This window comes from Carlito syrichta, unplaced genomic scaffold (assembly GCF_000164805.1).
Source record: "Carlito syrichta isolate Samal-C Ts95f unplaced genomic scaffold, Tarsius_syrichta-2.0.1 Scaffold315753, whole genome shotgun sequence".
In the NCBI taxonomy this organism is placed as follows: domain Eukaryota; kingdom Metazoa; phylum Chordata; class Mammalia; order Primates; family Tarsiidae; genus Carlito; species Carlito syrichta.
In genome coordinates this window covers 411748-425328 of record NW_007259849.1, presented here as the reverse complement: position 1 = coordinate 425328, position 13581 = coordinate 411748, and the positions used below count along the sequence as shown (strand labels likewise).

The window sequence follows — 13581 nt, the reverse complement described above, 5'->3', positions numbered from 1 at the left end:
GTCAGCACCTAAGACTCATCTCTGTGCCATTTTATCCTCTTAAATCTCTCAGTTGCGCCTTGTATCAGTCTCAGTTACCTCATGTAAAATGAGGAATAATACTGGCCCACAAAAATTTTGAGAGGAAGACCTTAGGAATTTCAGTCCCAATGCCCAGCCCAGGTGGTGTACTACCCCGGGGAGGGCACACATACATTATTGTAATAGGATCAGGAACATATATGACTTTTAAGAGCCAGTTAAATTACCATTGGTTCTTCCCAAGCTAACTGTCCTCAGCTTCTTGGAAGGACTGAGTCCAAACCAGGCTTAATGATCTATCAGGATCTAGCTCTGGAATACTAAGCTCCAGAGAGCTTAAGCATTTTTCAATCTCTGGAGAATCTAAAGAGGCATGCTTCACTGTGATGCTCTAGCCAAGGGGGCCATAGACTTGGAAAAACTGACTTCAGGGAATCCAAGTTCATGACATGCTTTTGTTTTAACCCAAACAAATCACTCCAGCTTCCTTCCATTAAGACATCCACTCTCGTGCAATAGAGAATGAGCCAGTTCCAGCCAGTTAAGGGTAGAGGGAGGTGCTACCTCCAGCCCTTGTACAAAGTCATTTAGAGCACAGAAAAGATCCAGTTGACTTTGGAGCTTCTTGTTGGAAAGCTAGGATGAGGTTGAGTCCATGTTGAAATGTTGGCTTTTCAGTTCTGGCCAAGTCTTATGGTGTGTAGAGGTTTGATGGAGTTAGGAAGTCAGAGGTGAAAGCTCAGAGGTCTGTGAATATAGGAATGACTGACTGGAAGAATGAATGTGTGAAGGGAAGCGATGGGGCCTCTGGGACGCCCTTCTGATGCTGTTGACATCACTGAACATGGGATATCCAGTCCCTCAGAGTTCAGGCCACCTACCAGTGATAAAACAACTCTCTAAGAATTTCCAGTCCGACCCAGCCCAGCCCATTCCAGCCCAGCCCAAAGAATCTTTGACCAAAGGAGGGAGTGAGAAAATTATTTTGTTACCATGGGCAAGTTGAGGTTGCCCCAGTACTCAGGCCAAAGCAATTCACCTTCTGAAGGACTTGACATCATACAGAGCTTTGTGACTTAGTCATCAACTTAAAGAAGTACCCTGAGACGGGTACCCTGTACAGGGTAGAAATCGATTGACTGGACCAAATTAAAAATCACTTCAGTTGTGAGTGACAGTTACTTGTACAACCTGCTGTCCACCCTCCTCTTCCATGTCCCTGTACATCACCTCTTGTCATACAACTTCTGTTCTATTCCTCCACTGGAACCACAGAATTCTCTTTGTTCTCCGATGGAATGGCAAGGTAGTCAGACCTATAGAGGACATAGGAGGTGAAAGAACCAGAGCTTTAATACCTGGTAATGAGAATAAGATGAGGAAGGAGCAGGGCACAGGAACAAGAATCTACAGAACAGCTCTTGTATTTCCTTCTGGATGTATTTCCCAAGAGAAAACCAGAATAACCCTTTTTGCAGATTAGAATAATAACTCTCCCCCATATTTGCATATGAACACTCCTGTCAGCAGTATATATCTCTTTATCCACATTGTGTTTGGGATTTAGTTAGATTAAAATGTTGGCCAAACTGATGGGTGTGAAATTATATATATATATATATATATATATTTTATATATATTTTTTTTTTTTTAATTGCAGTCTCACTCTTGTTGCCCAGGCTGTAGTGCAGCAGCACACTCATGGCCACTGCAACCTCAATCTACTGGGTTTAGGTGATCCTTCTGCCTCAGCCTTCCAAGTAGCTGGAACTACAGACACACACCACCATGCCCGGCTAGGTTTTTTTGTGATTTATTGTAGAGACAAGATCTCACCAAGGACCTCGGCATCTCAAAGTACTGGGATTACAGGCTAAGACACCACAACTGGCTGTGAAATTATATTTTATCATTGTTTTAATTTTCATTCCCCTGTTACTGGTGAAGTGAGGCATCTTTTCATATGTTTACATGTAATTTGGGTTTTCACTTCTGAAATTTGTTCATTTGCTTTGTCAGTTTTTCTTCTGAGATATTTGTCTTTTCTCATTGATTCTTTTAAAATTGTTTCATGTCTTGAAAATTTCTCGGTCTTTTGTTTGTCTATAAATTTTGCTTATGGATTCATGTAATGAACAATTGATTTTTGCATATAATGTCATCAAAATTATTTTTCTTCTTTGATTTGTGCCTCCTGTATTGTTTGAGAAAGCCTTTCTTTCCCAAGGTGGTAAGGAGATTCTCTTATATTCCCTTAGTAGAATTTTCAAGTTTTATATTTTACTTTGTCTTTAAATCCACTCACTATTTTTGTTTACTGTTTTAATTTGTTTATTTTGTTTTGTTTTGTTTTGGTGTTAGCGTCTCACTCTGTCATCCAGGCTGGAATGCAATGGCATGATCACAGCTCACAGTAGCCTCGACTTCCTGGGCTCAGGCGATCCTCCTGCCTCAGCTTCCAGAGTAGCTGAGACTACAGGTGTGTGCCACCATACCCAGCTAATTTTTCTGTTCTGTTTTTGGGGGATTTTTTTGTATAGATGAGGTCTCGCTATATTGCTCAGGCTGGTTTAGAAATCCTGGGCTCAAGCAATCCTTCCGCCTTGGCCTCCCAAAGTGCTAGGATTATAGGCACGAGCCACTGTGCCCAGCCTATTTTAAGTGTTTTCTTAAGTCTTTTGGTCAAGTTCTACAATTTTCTCCTTAAATGTCTTGCCATTTTGTCAGATTTATTTCCAGGTACTGGAGAATATCTTACTATTGTAATTTTTTAGAATGTTTTAAATATTTAAATATGTTCCTAAATTTGTTGCTGGACTATAGGTGATTTTTATATTTTGATTTGTATCAATAATTTTGTGGAATGTTCTTACTAGTTCTAACAGTATGTTTATAGATTCTCCTAGATATTCTATGTAAATAATTATAAGTGTGAATACTGATAATTTAGTTTCTTCCTTTCTAGTTCTCATTCTTTTTTCTTTGTGTTTACTTAGTAAACGTCAGTACAATATTAAATAGAAGCAGGAAGAGGCAGTGTCCTTGATATGTTTCTAGTATTACAGCCACTTCTTCTAAAGTTTCAACACACAGAACACAGATGATACTTGCTGGAAGCTATCTTAATAGCTGCCATTGATTACTTAAAGATGCTTGGCGTTTGGGTGTAGATTTATTAGTATTTATTCTGCTGAAGACATATTTTGCTTCTTGAATCTGAAGCATTATTCCTTCCTCCTCCACTCTGTGAATACTGTCTCTCCTCCATTCTCTCTGTTCTATTTTTATTGACCTTCTTGTTTTCTTTAGATTTCTAGTTCATCTTTTCATATCTCTGTGCTACATTCTATGTACCTTCCTCACATTTATCTTCTGGTTACCAGTGTCTAATCGTCTGCTGAGCCAAATCATTGAGTTTTACATTTTGCTGCAGGCTGGGCATGGTGGCTCATACCTGTAATCAGCTCATTCTTGTGTCTGACGCTTCTGCCATTTATTATTCCTCTTGCTCATGCTGGATTTTTGGTTGTGTCTTTTAGTTTTGGATTGGGATTATGAGACCAGATCCAGCTTTATCTGGGAAATCCTATTAGGCCATGGCTGAGAGTGTGCCCCTTCAGAATGGTTTTCATTTGCTTCATAAGACATTCATGGTTATCACTAACCAGGACTAATATATATATATATTTTTTGAGTCGGAGTCTCACTCTGTCGCCCAGGCTGGAGTGCAGTGGTATGCTCATGGCCACCCCAGCATCGACCTGCTGGGCTCTGGCGATCCTTCTGCCTCAGCCTTCCAAGTAGCCGGAGCTACAGGTGCGTGCTACCACGCCCAGCTAATTTTTTGATATTTATTGTAGAGACGAGATCTCACTAAGGTACCCGGTCTGGTTTCGAACCCACGGGCTCAGGCAATCCACTCGCCTTGATTTCCCAAAGTGCTGGAATTACAGGCTGAGCCACTGAGCCCAGCCATAGAGACTAATTTTTACTGAATTTCTCAGCTTAGAGGTTCCTGGATCCTGTGGGTAGTATAAATTTAAATTTCAAACACTGTGAGAGCAGGTTTGTGGTTATTAATTCTCAAGAATCCTTATTTTTCTACTTGGAGAAAGGCCAAGATGGGTAAGTTTCCTTGGCTTTTTCCTGGGCTGGCAGGCTGATTGTTTTCTGGTCTACCCTTTGTGTAACTGTAACCCTCTGAGGATCCTGGCTGTGGTGGGGGCCTCAGTTCCATCTCTGTTTCTTATGCAGGCCCAGTTGTAGGCTCTTCCTATTCGAGCACTAAAATCCTAGCCTATAAGTCACCAGGAATTACAACCTCCCTCAGTGCAACACTTCTTTCTACCTTTATATCTGGCCAGTTGTCATTTTTCTTTTCCTCTAAGAAATAAAAAATAGCTATCATGTAAGATTATTCTTGTTTTATTTATCACACATTTCTAAGTGGTAATGACCAAGACTTTTTAGCTTTTGCTTCGGCACTGTTGCTAGAAGTCTGTGGGATTTTTTTTCTGTCTTTCCTCTCCTCAAATAATGGACCATAGTGATCTCTTAGACCCTATACTCTTACAGACCCCGCCATTTCTCACACGTGCTGTCTCTTGAGTGACTAGTGTCTTGAAGAAAATGGCCAAGGTACCGGCAGGACACTAGGAGGTTAGAGTCCCAACGCTGGGTATTCAATCACTGCCAGGTTCTAGGGGAAAAACATGTTGCTTGGAGCTCCTTTGCTAATATAGGACAGTGCCCAGAGGGCCTGAGGATCTCCCATGGTATAGAGTAAACAGCTAAATGTGACAGAAAGAGCATGGACATAAGGAATAGAGAAGCCTAAGTTCAAATCCCAGCCTCTTCTCTCAGTATGTGTGTGACAATGAGCCACTATAAGCCTGCTTTGGCAACTGTAAAATGGTTATAATAATGCTAGTTTTGGCCAGGCACAGTGGCTCATGCCTATAATCCCAACACTTTGAAAGGCCGAGGCAGGAGGATCGCTTGAGCCCAAGAGTTCAAGACTAGTCTAGGCAACATAGCAAGACCACATCTCTTCAAAAAAATTTTAAAAAAATTAGCTGGGTGTGGTGGTATGCCCCTGTAGCCCCAGCTACTTGAAAAGCTAAGGCAAAAGTTTGAGCCCAGGAGTCAAGGCTGTGATGACCCATGACCATGCCACTGCACTCCAGTCTGGGCAACAGAGACCTCAACTCAAAATAATAATGATGATGATAATAATTTCATGAGGTTACGGTGACAGTTGATTGTCTTTGCCTTAAAGGTTAAGTGTGCACACCAAGAATCAGCAGATCTGAATTCAAACCTTCCCTTGACTCTCACAATGGCCTTAGGCAGATTATCCCCAACTCAGTGCTTTCATCTGTAAAATGGGTATAAGAGTGGTGCCTACCTCATAGGTTGTTGGGAAGAAGGTAGAGGATGTATGTAAATCACATAGCACCTCACCTGGGAGAGCAAGAGTTCTGAGGTGCTGGCTATCATTATTGCTTTGACATCTTTGGACTTACGCATTTTCTTGGGCTGCCTCTTCAGCCTTTGAGACTTTTCTGTAGCAATATATCATCTCAATGAGCAGCCACAAGGTAAGGAAGACCAGAAGGATGTACATCATGATCTCTGAGACCACAGAGGTAAAGTCCTCTCCAGCTGAAAGGAAGAAATGAGGCTCAGATTATATATGTTCCAACACACCCAGGGCTGTCACTGGGTCATAAATATAGGAGGCCTGTTTTAAAGTATGACTTAAATAAGCACTGAGGGCCGGGCACAGTGGCTCAAGCCTATAATCCCAGCACTTTGGAAGGCTGAGGCGAGAGGATTGCCTAAGCTCACGGATTCTAGACCAGCCTGGGCAACTTGGTGAGACCTTGTCTCCACAAAAAATCAAAAAATAAGCCAGGCGTGATTGCATACGCCTGTAGTTCCAGCTACTTGGAAGACTGAGGTGGAAGGATCACCTGAGCCTAGTTGGTCGAGGCTGTGGTGGCCATGATCGTGCCACTGCACTCCAGCCTGGGCTACAGAGTGAGACTCCAACTCTAAATAAATAAATAAATAAATAAATAAATAAGCACTGATTCTAAAGAAACCCAAGAAGATGTCGAAGAAATTTTATATGCTCTGCCTCTCTTGCTTTCTCACTGACTTCCATTGGCTACTCAGGAGACGGGGATGCGGGAGAAGGTTGGGTGGAGAAGCAGCAGAGCAGTGGAAGGAACCCTGCACTCAGAGCAAGATGCCCCAGAATGAGGCCCCAGTTTTGCTATTTACTGGTGTACAAATAGTTATTTCCCTAACTTGAGACTTGATTTCTCAAAGTGCTAAAGTTAAGAAACACGTCAGGGTTGTGAATATGACATTAGTGAATGTATTTTAAAACATCTTATGAGATTTAAAAGTCTACACGGATGTAAGGACCATGTCTTATTTCAGCTGCCTATGTCCTCTGAGCTGCACATGGTGGAGGGTGACATCCCTAGGGAAAAGACATGGCAAAATTCATGCAGGGCCAACACAGCCCGTCCAGTGATAAAAGCATGTTCTCTACAAGTCTGTATTAGAAACAAAAGCTTCCAGGTCATCCCAAATGCAAACAGAAATGGGTATTGGTGGATTTGGTGTATTAACTAGGCTGTCCTCAGAGTTCTACTTCTGAAGCACAAATGAGATCCTGCCACTTCTCTGCTTAAAACCCTTCAGTGTCTGATGCTGCCCTGAAGTTGAAGCCTGGACTCAACTCACATAACACGCAAGGTTCTTCATGACCCAGCCCTTCTCATCTCATCTCTACTTGGTTGACCAGAAAAACTTCTGATTTTAGAATCTGTGGACATTTCTTCCTCTTCCCTGGTCCTGGCTTGTAGCTCCTACCCCATTGCTACAGAAAATGTTAATATCCTCTCTTGCTTTTCAGTCTCCCAATGTTCTAGATTCCACCAAGGTCCCCTCTTCTGTGAAACCTTTCTCAACTTACCATGCAGAGTTATTCACACCCTTCTCCATGCACTTTTTTCATCCATCCATCCATCATGAGTTCTCAAGTTTATTGATGGGCTTATCTCTCTTTTCTACTGACTGTGTGCTGATTGAGAATATATTTATTTCATCCTGCTGTTTAATCTTGGAATATCTGAAGTACTCAATAAGTATTTGTTAAATGGATGAATGTAAATAAGTATTGATCTTCTTTGTTTCATGATCAATAAAATGACAATGACAACATGGTCCATTGTAGGTGTCCTGACATACATACTCTTTACTAGTGGGAGGAAGGTTGCAGTCACTTCTCCCCTTGCAAGCTCCCACCAGCAAGTTAGATTCATGGTCTGCAGTTACTCATAGGGCCCAGGTCATTCCCAAGACTTTGCTTGTTAAAAATACAGCATAGGCAGCTGGGCTCGGTGGCTCAGCCTGTAATCCCGCGCCTTTGGAAGGCTGAGGTGAGTGAATTGCCTGAGTCTGCGGGTTTGAGACCCGCCTGGGCAACTTGGCGAGATCTCATCTCTACAATAAATCAAAAAAATTAGCCGGGCGTGGTACCACGCGCCTGTAATCCCGGCTACTCGAAAGGCTGAGGCAGAAGGATCGCCAGAGCCCAGCAGGTCGAGGCTGCGGTGGCCAGGAGCGGCCACTGCACTCCAGTCTGGGCGACAGAGTGAGACTCCAACTCAAAAAAAAAAAAAAAAAAAATACAGCATAGGCAACCATGACCTTCAGCTCAGAAAGCAGTCCAAGGGTCCAGGATCATCCAGGCTTCCTAAATGGAGCTGGAGGTCATAGATGCGACTTGAGACACACCAGAACGCCAAGCACCTCAAATGTCTTCTCATAGGCTTGCTACTGACTGATGGAACAAATTGTAATATCTTTGGTTTAAAGAATTCTCTCTCTCTTTTTTTTTTAGATTGGAAAATGTAGTTTATTTAAAAAGTAAATTAGAGGCCGGGCTCGGTGGCTCAGCCTGTAATCCCAGTGCTTGGAGAGGCCGAGGTGAGTGGATTGCCTGAGCCCGCGGGTTCGAGACCCACCCAGGCAACTTGTGAGACCTCATCTCTACAATAAATCAAAAAAATTAGCCAGGTGTGGTAGTGCGTGCCTGTAGTTCTAGCTACTTGGAAGGCTGAAGCAGAAGGATCGCTGGAGCCCAGCAGGTCAAGGCTGCAGTGGCCGGGAGTGTGCCACTGCACTCCAGTTTGGGCGATGGAGTGAGACTCCAACTCAAAAAAATAAATTAAAAAAAAGTAAATTAGAGAGAGATTGATTCACTTTCCCAAGTTAGGAAGGGGGCCAAAGTTTAGGAAACATGGCTATGGCCATAGCTCAAAGAGCACATGGCCACTACTATCTCTTTCTAAGCACAGTAGCCCACAAGTAGTAACACAGGAAGCTGTCCTTAGTATTTCTAGTCATGAGTTCTCAGGTTTATTGATGGGTTTGGTTCATCTCTCTTTTCTACAGACTGTGTGCTTATTGAGAATATATTTCTTTCAGCCCACTGTTTCATCTTGGAATATTTTAAGTACTCAATAAGTATGTGTTAAATGAATGAATATACATAAGTATTGATCTTCTTTGTTTCGTGATCAATAAAAATAACCATGACAACATGGTCCGTGGCAAATGTCCTTCACCTCTAGGTGATGAGACCTCAAAGTTCTGTCTTAAAGCCAAGAAGTGACAGCCTAAGCCAGGACAAATCCAACTGGAACAAAGAGAACCTGGGAGACCATCTGGGACCACAGGAATGGAGGAGATGGGTAGGGTGTCAGAGAGGAGTTAGTAGTTCTGAGAAAAATGAGACCAGAGAGTATCTGGTGAAAGGCCTGCCAAGGGGTCACAAAGGCAAAAAAGAAAAAAGAAAAAGTGGCAAGGGGTGGGGATGCGGGGTGGGGAAAATAGGCAGTGGAAATAGAGCCGACCTAACAGGCAAAAGCTCTGGATTCCAGTTCTGCCTCTAGAGTAAACTTACTGCATGTCCCTGAGCAAAGACTTTGCTCTTGCAGGGCTCTGTTCTCCCAGCCACACTGAGGGGTCCCAGAGCTGCACCCACCAATCCCCCGGGAAGTCATTTCAACTTACATACACCAGACCTCACCCAAGCCTACGGATCTCACCCCTGCAAGGGTGGGGTGGAGGTGTCTACATTTGGAGAAAGCCAATTTAGGGGATCCTGATGCCTCCTCTTTGTTAGAAGCCCTGGACCAAATGATACCCAAGCTTCCTTCCAGACTAACCATATGCGAGGCTCTGTGGCTCTGATAATTCACTTGCTTTTTCTTCTCTTTTTACCAAAGGCTTTCTGTGGTGCCCAGCAGGTGGACTAGCTCAGCTCTGCCACTTTTTCCACCAGCTGCACATGAAGGTCTCTCTAGAGGCAAAAGCCTGAGAGAGCGGGAGCTGGAGACAGGCAGTGCTAGGGTCTGGCAGGCACCCGTCGACAGTTCCAGATAGTGACCAGTAGAGGGCGCCAGGCCCCCTCCCCCAAGGAAGGAGAGTTGTGTAAACAGGAAAATGGAATTTCTGAACAGAAGGATAACTTAGCTTCCCTCCAACCCCTTCGTTTTACACAAGAGGAGATGGGCTCATAAGGGGGAAGTGACTCATCAGGTCTTGATTCAGGTGGCCCGAGAGTCCTTCTGCTCTTATGGAATTGACCTACCTTCCATTTTAGTCACACTGTCTGATCTGTTACCTCTTTTCTCCCTTCTTCACCCTCAAGACTGAACAATCTTCCATTCATTATTTTTATCACAATGACATGATAAAAAATGAATAAACTCATGGCATGGAGGTTGGAATTCTCAGATTCTTTCTTCTAGAAAGAGGCTTATCTTTAACTTGATCTCTTGTTTCATGCCCACTCCTCTGGCCTGCTCACCAACCTGCATCTCAGGGCATGATTACGCTAAAAAGCATGCTGGAAACAGACTATCTAAGAATGGCTATAACTCCACCCTCAGGATTCTGACTCAGGTTGCCACAGACACCTGTGAGTTAGGTTGCTGAAAGGACTTCCCCCTCACTAGCAGGGAACTAGCTGTAGGAGTCTGAAGACTTTACACTCAAGACTAGAGGGCTATCATCTTGTCCCCTTCCTTCTCCCAGCTAAGAATGGATTTATGTAATAAGAGATGCCACAGATGGGGAAGGAGCTGCATGTATGATTATTGTGGAGAAAAACAAAAGACAAAAAGATCATCAAACTTTGGTTTAGAGACTGGTTATCAAAGTGGCCCTCAGCAGCTGCAGAGTCGCCTGGCAATTTGTTAGACAATGCAAACTCTCAGGCTCCACCTGCAGTGTCAGAAAGTCTAGGCTTTAAAAAGCCTAGGCTTTAAAAAGCCCGGCAGGAGATTTTTGAGGCTTGCTGAAGTTTGAGACCCACTGGTTGAGAGGAATGTATTGCTTACAGACAGAAGAAGAGATGACTTCTAGATAATCTTATGCAATTTCACTGAGCCCACTGAGTCAGGGATTCAGCACAGCCCAGAGAAGAAGGCATAGCTGAATCAGTAGCTTTAGGCTTTGTGGCACTGTCCTCTTGTTCTAAGGGACCAGGAAGAGGTCATTCTTGGGCAGTTTGCAGGAGGCTGGTTGCTGAAGGAAGATGGGTCAATAGTGACATTTTTAGATGTCATCACACCAAATGCATGAGTTATTGCACTCTTCTAGGTCTCACTTGCACGGAAACCCGCTGTCCCATCCACCCCCACCCCACCCTCCAAGAGCAGGATGTCCTAGAGAGCCTGTGCCTCAGCCTCACCTTCCTCGGTGACTCGGAGGGGAATCAGCCGCGTTGTCTTAACAAAGGGCCGATGTGCCTCAAACTCAAACTCCCGGGACACGTTGCAGGTGTAGAGGCCAGAGTCGTTCAGAGTGACATTGAGCACAGTGATGGACACATCCTGCAGGTCCTTGCTTCCGTTCCACTGCAGGCGCCCCTGGAAGGGGCTCTCCACCTCCTGGTGGCCATTCCGATACTCATAGATCTGCAGGTAAAGGAGCAGAAGAGGGTAGGGCCAGGCTAGGAGAACCGAGATGGGAACAGGGCAAAGAAAGGGAGCAGAATTGTGCCCAGACAGGGAAGAAAGGGGACCTAGGATGTTGGAGTGGGATGAAGAGGCGCAGAGGTGGGCAGGGAAGAGAGCAAAGACAGAGAAGGGCAGGCAGAGGCAGACAGGCATCAAAGCAAGTGGCCACGGTGCGGGAGGAGGCAATAAGGGATAGGCAGGGAGAAGCTTGGCAGAAGAAAGAGGGGGAAAGAGGGAGAACAGAGGAAGTGGGGAGAACCATATGGGGAAGTTGAGAGAAAGGAAGGATTGAAAGAAGGGCCAGGTGCAGTGGCTAAATCCTGTAATCCTGGTACTCTGGGAGGCCAGGAGGGAGGACTGCTTCAGTCCAGAAGTTCAAGATCAACCTGGGTAACATAGCAAGACCTCATCTCTACAAAACATAAAAAGTAAATTAAAAAAAAAAAAGTCTTTGTGGAGGAGAAACTTGCCCCCAGGAAGGCAGGGTGGTGCGGTAAAAAGGGCCTTGTACCTGTTGTCAGACCACCTGGCTCAAATCTAAGCTACTTTATTAACTTAACGTCTTTGAGCCCAGTTTCCTCATTTCTGTATATATATATATATATCTTTTCTCTAGCAAACACTTAACATACTGCTTATTATAGTCTAGGAACTATTTTAAATGTGTTAAAAATTATAGGGCAGGCCGAGTATGGTGGTTCATGCCTGTAATCCCAGCACTTGAGAGGCAGAGGTGAAAGGATTGCCTGAGCCCAAGAGTTCCAGTCTAGCCTGGGCAATGTGGTGAGACCTCGTCCCTACAATAAATAAAAAAATTAGCTGGGCGTGGTGGGGCACCCCTGTAGTTTCAGCTACTTGGAACTGAGGTGGAAGGATCAACTGAGCCCAGCAGGTCGAGGCTGCAGCAGCTGTGCTCGTGCCACTGCACTCCTGTCTGGGTGGCAGAGTGAGACTCCGACTCAAAAACAACAACAACAACAAAAAGAATTATAGATCACGAATCTAAGTAACAACCCTATAAAGTAACTATGCTTTATATCCCCATTTGAAAAAATGAGGAAACTAAGGCACAGAAAGGTTGAGTTACATGTCCAAGGACACAGAGCTAATAAGTGTGGAGTTCAGAATTAAATTAGGCAACCTGGCTCCAAAGTCAGTGAATATGTAAATAATGGTCATCCCCAAGGTGGTATTAAAAATCTATAACAGGCTAGGCATAATGGCTCACACCTATGATCTGCTGGGAGGTAAAAGGAATGCCTGAGCCCACCGGTTCGAGACCAGCCTGGGCAACTTGGCAAGACCTCATCTCTACAATAAATCAAAAAATTAGCCAGACATGGTGGTGCACGACTGTAGTCCCAGCTACTTGGAAGGCTGAAGCAGAAGGATCACCTGAGCCCAGCAGGTTGAGGCTGCGGTGGCCTTGAGCATGCCACTGCATTCCCGCCTTGGTGACAGAGTGAGACTTCAACTCAAAAAAAAAAAAAAAAATCTGTAACAACTTCTTCACCACTGATACCAACCAACCAAAAATGACATTGACTGTGGTGCAGAAGTGGAGTCCAAAAAGTTCCCTGCTCTACCAGGAGCGAATCCCTTAGTTTTCAGATCACAGGAAAGTCTAAAGGTTCCTAGTGGGAAGGATTGTGGTGGGTACACTTGAGAGACTCGGCACAGCAAGTATCCTTCATAGAACTATCTAGTTTACTCACTGATGTGGCTGTACCGGGTGTACCAGTTGATTGTCAGCCTTGGTCATGCCTATTATTATTACTTCACTGGGCTTGTTAAAGGAGATAACCTGTGTCATTTCATATAATGATGCTTCAAATTATTTCCATTTCTTTACTAATTTAATCCACTGAATAGGATGCTGTGGAAGATTCAATTAAAACACTTGCAAAGTGTCTGACAGGGTGCCTGTCACATTGTAGGCTTGAAGAGCAGTTTATCTCATTCTCTCCTTCCCCATGCCATTTAATAGGGGTGCATGCAGCTGGCTAATGCCTTTCGTTTCACAGAAGCTGGGATGAACTAAGGCTGTCAGTTATCTGCTGAGGAGTGCTCAGTGCTTGGAAGAAAAGTGCCATGTTTGCTAGCTCGGCATCCCTGGACTGTCAGCAGCCAGGCACACAACAGCAGAGGCCAGCAGAAGAAAGGCCAGAGTCAGCAGTCAGACATACAAGGAAATCTTTACCGCCCTCGGGCCTGTAGAACCACTCCACCACCGTGGTGGCCTCCACCTCCTCCCTCTTCATGCAGGAGATGCAGCGCAGCTTCATGGGGTTGCCCTGCACGGCCTCCGTCTCCGAGGGCACTTCCACACACACAGGGAAGCAGACACTGACTGGAGAGAGGACGGATGGCAGGGAAGGAACAGCAGGTGGTGGGGAGGGGGAAATAGGAGAGAGGCATTGGAGAACAAGGAGGGATGGAGGAGAGACAGAGAAGGAAGCATTATAAGACATCCTGGAAAACAGTCGTGCGGCAGCCGGCTCGGTGGCTCAG

General features: G+C 44.6%; 1 protein-coding gene across 3 annotated transcripts in view; it reads right to left on the bottom strand.

Annotated features, from left to right (window-relative positions):
* Positions 1 to 462: 462 nt before the first annotated feature.
* The window catches only part of SCN3B (sodium voltage-gated channel beta subunit 3), a 25557-nt gene continuing 12438 nt past the window's right edge, over positions 463 to 13581 (bottom strand). The window contains exons 3-7 of one of the 3 annotated variants that reach the window (XM_008073191.1): positions 13257 to 13420; positions 10803 to 11028; positions 5548 to 5686; positions 1252 to 1337; positions 463 to 898 (exon numbers count right to left, since the gene is read on the bottom strand). In XM_008073191.1, the coding sequence (XP_008071382.1) occupies positions 1274 to 1337; positions 5548 to 5686; positions 10803 to 11028; positions 13257 to 13420 (593 nt within the window). In that variant the 3' untranslated portion in view covers positions 463 to 898; positions 1252 to 1273. The remainder of the gene's footprint in view (positions 899 to 1251; positions 1338 to 5547; positions 5687 to 10802; positions 11029 to 13256; positions 13421 to 13581) is intronic. The other 2 variants (XM_008073192.1, XM_008073193.1) reach the window with 2 other exon arrangements.